This window comes from Octopus bimaculoides, chromosome 19 (genome assembly GCF_001194135.2).
Source record: "Octopus bimaculoides isolate UCB-OBI-ISO-001 chromosome 19, ASM119413v2, whole genome shotgun sequence".
NCBI classification, from domain to species: domain Eukaryota; kingdom Metazoa; phylum Mollusca; class Cephalopoda; order Octopoda; family Octopodidae; genus Octopus; species Octopus bimaculoides.
In genome coordinates, this window is record NC_068999.1 from 2,349,903 (window position 1) to 2,355,836 (window position 5,934).

A 5,934-nucleotide genomic window follows, 5' to 3' on the forward strand; every position below is an offset into this window, starting at 1 on the left:
ATATATATATATATATATATAAATGAATATCTGGATTTATGTATGTACATATGCGTGCATGCATGTATGTATGTGTGTATGTTTGTTTGTATCTACGTATGTATGTATGTCATCTTCATGGTCGCATACTATGACTGGCTGTAATTGAATAAAAGGCAAAACACTCAATGAAAAATTCCCTGATGGAACCAAGGCATTTATCGGTATGGCTGCTAAGCCCTCTGAACACCTGTTAACCATTTAAGGGAACAATCAAGAAATTGCAGCCAACATGCATGTGTATAAGCAAGACAAGCACTACTTATTATAGAAGGAACATGTGAGAGGGATAGACCTAGGAAGACGTAGGACAAAGTGGTGAGAAAGGATCTACAAACATTGAGCCTCATGAAGGGGATTGAAACTCCTGGTGGCTAGCTGAGGTTGAAAAGACACATCAGGCTAAGTAAAAGCATGGTTGCCCTTGCATACATGCTCATCCCTTACAACCCTCTCCAGCTGAGCATCCCTAATCTCGTGGGCTCGTAGGTACTGGTACCACGTAAAAAGCACCCAGTACACTCTGTAAAATGGTTGGCATTAGTAAAGGCATCCAGCCATAGAAACCATGCCAAAACAGACATGGGGCCTGAACAGCTCTTCAACTGGTCAACTTCTGTCAAACCGTCCAATCCATGCCAGCATGGAAAACGGACATTAAATGATGATGATCACACACACACGCATATAATATACAGAACACACTAGTCTAACTTATGCATCATGGAAAAAAAGGGAAGTAAAATGAAGAAGATGAGGGTGAATCACTCTTTATTTTCATAGGATAATCAACCTCTTATATGAATTATCACACGACATACTTTACTGTCTGATATCAATCTCTTATAAGGCAACAAAAGCTGGCAGAACCATTTCCATGTTTCGTGGCATTTCACCCACCTTTACGTTCTGAGTTCAAACTCCGCCTAGGTTGACTTTGCCGTTCTTCCTTTCGGGGTCAATAAAATAAGTACCAGTCAAATACTGGAGGTTGATGTAATCAATTTACCCTTCTCACCCAAATTGCTGGCTTTGTATCAAAAGTTGAATTCGACAGTAATCTGTTATCACATTGTATCGTCACACCATGTTCTTATCTTCTTTTGTGTCTAATTTACCAGGTGGAAATGTAGGCTTCATCATTCCTCGAGAATCTGGAGGTTACATTGTATCGTATTTTGCCCAAATTGCTGAGTTTGATTGGGAGAGTCGACAGGTGAAACCATTTATCACAGTAGAATCAGATAAACCTGGGAATAGATTCAACGATGGTAAATGTGACAGTTATGGCAGACTGTGGACAGGTTTGTATTTCATTGCTTCTCCATAATCCTTCAAAGTGTGAAAAGGTCCTTGACAAAATCTTGCTCTGAGCCCACCTCTCCCTCTCATACTCTAAACCCCCTTCATCTAGGGTAAAGCCCCAACTCTCCAGCCTCCAAATTTTGGGGTCTTGCTAGCTGCTTGGCAACCTCACTAGCATCAGTGAATAGTGGAAGATGGGGAGGGTAATCGGTAATGAAGGGGATGGGGTGAAGAGTAGCTGAAAAGTGATGATGGTGCAATAGATGGAGAAAAGGTGTGTGTGAGAGAGAGAAGTTGTTGGGTTGGTTGCAAGTGTGTGGAGAGAGAGAGAGACATAGGCAAGCATAGCACATGAAGAGAGTAAGAGACAAATGGTGACAGAGAAGGGTGAGGTGATTTGAGGGCTTTGGAAGCTGAATGTAAAATGTGGGTAGAGAGGATATCAAGTGAAAGGATTCCAGGCAGTGGAAACTTGTTGCCATTGATTTATTTAGTCTCTGTTGAATTAAAATCATTTTTGGCTGTGTGGGTTTCAGTGGGGGTGGTGACTAGGTTTCTATGGTTGGTTGTTATGAAAAGGTGTTTTGCAACTTATTCATGCATGTAGAAGTGTGCAAACAAAACTGCAGGTGTTTCTCTTTTGTTAGGTAGACACAAGGTGTAACAGTAATTTCCTTGCTTTCAGATATTATTACATTTAATCCATTTGTTTTGAAAATATAAAGGTTAAAGGTACAGAGTCCAGTATCTAAGCCTTTGTAATTGGGTGTGTCAACTTTTTCCCAAAATAATGGAGGTAAGTTTTGGCTGACCATTTCTTTACTTGTTATTTAAGGTATTATTTTCCTTTGTACAGTTGCAGTTTATTAGTCAGGTATGTCATGATTCTTACTATAGAAAGTTGTTTCTCTTATGCTTTGATGTTCACAAAAGTATTTGAGTAGGGTTGTACGTTTATCTCTTAGTGTTGTTCATTGATTACGATATAGGCATTTGAAACTTCTTGTTTGTGGAAGTAGAGTTTTTTATAAATCTTCAAAACCAGTCATCTTGCATAAAACCAAAAATCTGACAAGTACCTGTAAGAACCAGAAACTGACGTGGCCAACCAAGACAAACATTTTTACACATGTGCAGGAAGTGGGATACCATCTTCCACTGAAAAGATTTTGCCTACGCAGCATTCGTTTTGGCAGGAAAAAATAAAGTTGGATACCTTTTTGAACACACTGCGTATATATATATATATATATATAAGTAGATGCATCTATCAACTTGCAATTGTTCAAAAGAAACATCAATAGTATTGATTTCACTGGTATTGAGGGGCCTTCAGTGACCATGAATCCTGTCCCTTCCTCCAGATCACTCAAATAAAAAGTAAGCATATCTTCACTGAGACATAAACATCTCACCTATCTCTGTTGCTCATCTTTCACTCAACATTCCAAATTGCTCTAAGATGTCGTCTACATGTGTGTTATATCTCAAGTTTACTAAACTTTATATACTTATCACTTTAACCATCAGAAAATAAATAAACCAATAATCACCCAGTTGGTAACTTATCAATAACATACTTCTGTACACAAAATATTTGTGGACTGAATTAATTTAATAACTTTTCTACTTTTCAGGTACAACCGCAGAATACAAGGGTATATTAGAGGTGACTGAAGTTGGACGTTTGTATAAAATCGATAAAGATCTATCAATCCATGCCATTGAAGATAAAATCAATATATCTAATGGTATGGCATGGACATCAGATGACAAAACCATGTTCTACAACCATTCTCTTCCTAGAAAAGTATTTTCCTATGACTATGACATAACTACAGGGGAAATCTGTAAGTATTATCTATCTTAGGTGTTTTTTTTTATAAAATATTAATGATTCAAGCAAGGATTTCAACACAGAATCTAAAAGTACCTTACAAGATAATACATCTATCACAGATTTAATATTGTCATCCATGCTGGCATAATTTAACAGAATCCAAGGACTGCATTGTGCTTCGTTATCTACTTTGGCATGGTTTCCATGGCTGGATACCTTTCTGGATGTCACTTTGCAGCAAGTGCTGGATGCTTTTTCCTCATGTCACCAGCACTAATGAGGTCACCCTGCAGCTTGCAAATGCCCAAGAGAGATGGCTTAATGCTAGAAATTGAGGGGTTCAAGTGTGAGGGAGCAGAGCAGAGCAGGTTCCTTGCTGTGGAGGGGCTACAAGGTTACTCACATTTTAGAAGAGAGGGTGAAGGTGATCGGGATGGTGCAAGAAAGTAATAAAAATTGTGGTGATGATGTTTCCATGTGAACCCTCAATGTACAAGGAGTCAAAGTGAAGATACTTTTGCATCTTGTAGGGGTAGAGTCTAACAAAATCAAGCCTGCTAATGGGTCCAAAGCATTAACAGAAAATATTTCCTGTTTTCTCTTTAGCCAGAAAACAAGTGGTTTTTGATTTTGAAGGTAAAGAATTTCTCAAATCTGGAATACCAGATGGAATGACAATTGATGTGAATGACAAGATATGGCTGGCTTGCTTCTCCAGTAGCCAAATACTCCAGATTGACCCAGAAACAGGTACAGAATATTTAATTCTTTACTCAACTCTCATTAGCTGAGCCAACGAAGCATTCTGAGTTGCAGTGGTTATTGTAGCCTATGGGTGGTGAACTTGTTTGCCTTTGCAGGCCTGATAAGCATAAATTAGATCTCAAGGGCCAGACAAGGACAATTATTCCTAAAACCCTATTCATAATGTAGGCCAAAATAAATGGATAAAGGGGTCAATATATAACAACTTCATTAACAATAAAGGAAAGAATGAGGTTTTAAAGTTTGTGGCAAAAAACTTTTTCCCAAAGGATATACAGCCCTAATATATAAAAGTCCTTAGAGTGAGAATGGAGATAGAAATTGGCCATATGAAAGGCCGACAGTTGAGAAAACCAATATTTGATAGAATGCTTGCAGCTTTAGCTGCAAAACCTTCCAATAATGTTCGTATTAGAACACTCAGACAATTATGAGAATAAATTAGAAAAATCCCCCAAATTTCTGTTTGGCTGGGTGTGTATAGACAAAGTGAAGAGGAAACAAGTCACATGTTATTGTAAATGACTTCACAAACTTCTTTTATATCTTTTCATAAACAGACTGATAATGTTTCTAGAGATGATGTTTCACAAGGACAGACCAATGCACAATACAACACAGAACAGAAATTAAGATATTTAATTATGGGAGAAGTAATGGTTGTAATTAGGATTGAAATAATCCAACATAATTATAATTGTGAAGATATTAGGTTTTATGTAGTAAAGCTTGTTTGCCAACATAACATGGCAGTCCTGGTTTAGAACAAATGTTACTGTAATTTTGCCCCAGGAGACATCGTCTCCAGTTGGCTATAGGATACGATGTCTCCTGGAGCAAAATTACGGCAATGTTCGTCCTAAACCAGGACTGCCATGTTATGTTGGCAAACAATCTTTACTCCAAAATACTGTTGCGGAATATCTGTTGTTGTGAGATTTAAAAATAGTAATTTTCTAAGTTAGGTTTTATATTTTGCAATTTTGAACAAATCTTTTTAATCTTTTCAATTTTAAAATGAACTTCAGGCAAAATTCTCAAATCAATCAAGTTTCCTGTCAGTCAAATCACTTCCTGTTGTTTTGGAGGCCCAAACTATGACGAACTTTATGTGACATCGAGTGTTGATGAGTTAACAGAAAAACAGTTGCAAAATGAAGAGAAACTTGCTGGAAGTGTGTTCAAGGTTACCGAGTTAGGGGCTAAAGGTAAAGCAGCTCCCATCTTTCAGGGATAGTCTACAACATTGTCAAGATATATGGTGATTTAAAGATTACAGGTATCATAATTATGTTATGTGAGACAAAGAAATAAAACAAAAGTAAATTTGAGAGACTATCTTCTTTGTTTTCTTACTTCTAAGTTATGATTGAGGAGTTAAACTACATGGTTTACAAAGCAGACTTAAGTGCAGTCCCACAGTGTGGCACCTTATGCATGTGCTCTTTTATAACCCTAGGTTAACCAATACTACAAGAAAATAGGCAGAAGCCTGTCATGTATCTAAATATAACACGTATACCATCTAAAAAACTGGTATTGTCATGTGTAGCCCATAATTTAGAAGTTTGACAAATAAACAATAAACTACAATAGACTGAAACAGTTATGGCAAGTAAAGAACTCCTTAAAATCATGTCCTGATCCAATGAGAGGGACTATATGGTAACTAGACTTGCTGCTGGAAATAGCAACCATATCTGCCATAAATAGGTAAGAAATTAGATAATGTAGTCCTAGATTAACTGTCTGGAAATAATAGATAAGATGGTCCCCAAAATATTCCGAGACCATCAATATTAAACTAATTTTTGAAACAAAGCGAAGAGTTGGGGTGAGGTGTGGGGGGGGGCTTGCCCTGCCTTTGACCTGGTATTGCAGTACATCCAGTATTTAGCCCATCTCCTACCTGGGGGATATTAGCAATGGTGGTGCCCCAGCGCACCTCAGTGAGATGGCCACAGCTCTGAGCTGGATCTACAAAA

General features: G+C 37.7%; 1 protein-coding gene across 1 annotated transcript; it reads left to right on the forward strand.

The window, feature by feature from the left end:
• The first annotated feature begins 130 nt into the window (after positions 1 to 130).
• LOC106880395 (regucalcin) lies at positions 131 to 5,282 on the forward strand. The gene is made up of 5 exons (XM_014930311.2): positions 131 to 140; positions 1,161 to 1,343; positions 2,982 to 3,194; positions 3,791 to 3,934; positions 4,978 to 5,282. Exons 1-5 carry the CDS (start codon positions 131 to 133, stop codon positions 5,184 to 5,186), a joined length of 759 nt encoding a protein of 252 aa, XP_014785797.2. The 3' UTR covers positions 5,187 to 5,282.
• The last annotated feature ends 652 nt before the right edge of the window (positions 5,283 to 5,934 follow it).

Bases quoted from the DNA above. Each gene is read 5' to 3' on its own strand.
- LOC106880395 (XM_014930311.2), top strand. The intron at 1,344-2,981 runs GTTTGTATTTCA...TCTACTTTTCAG, and splicing joins TTATGGCAGACTGTGGACAG to GTACAACCGCAGAATACAAG. The intron at 3,195-3,790 runs GTAAGTATTATC...TTTTCTCTTTAG, and splicing joins CATAACTACAGGGGAAATCT to CCAGAAAACAAGTGGTTTTT.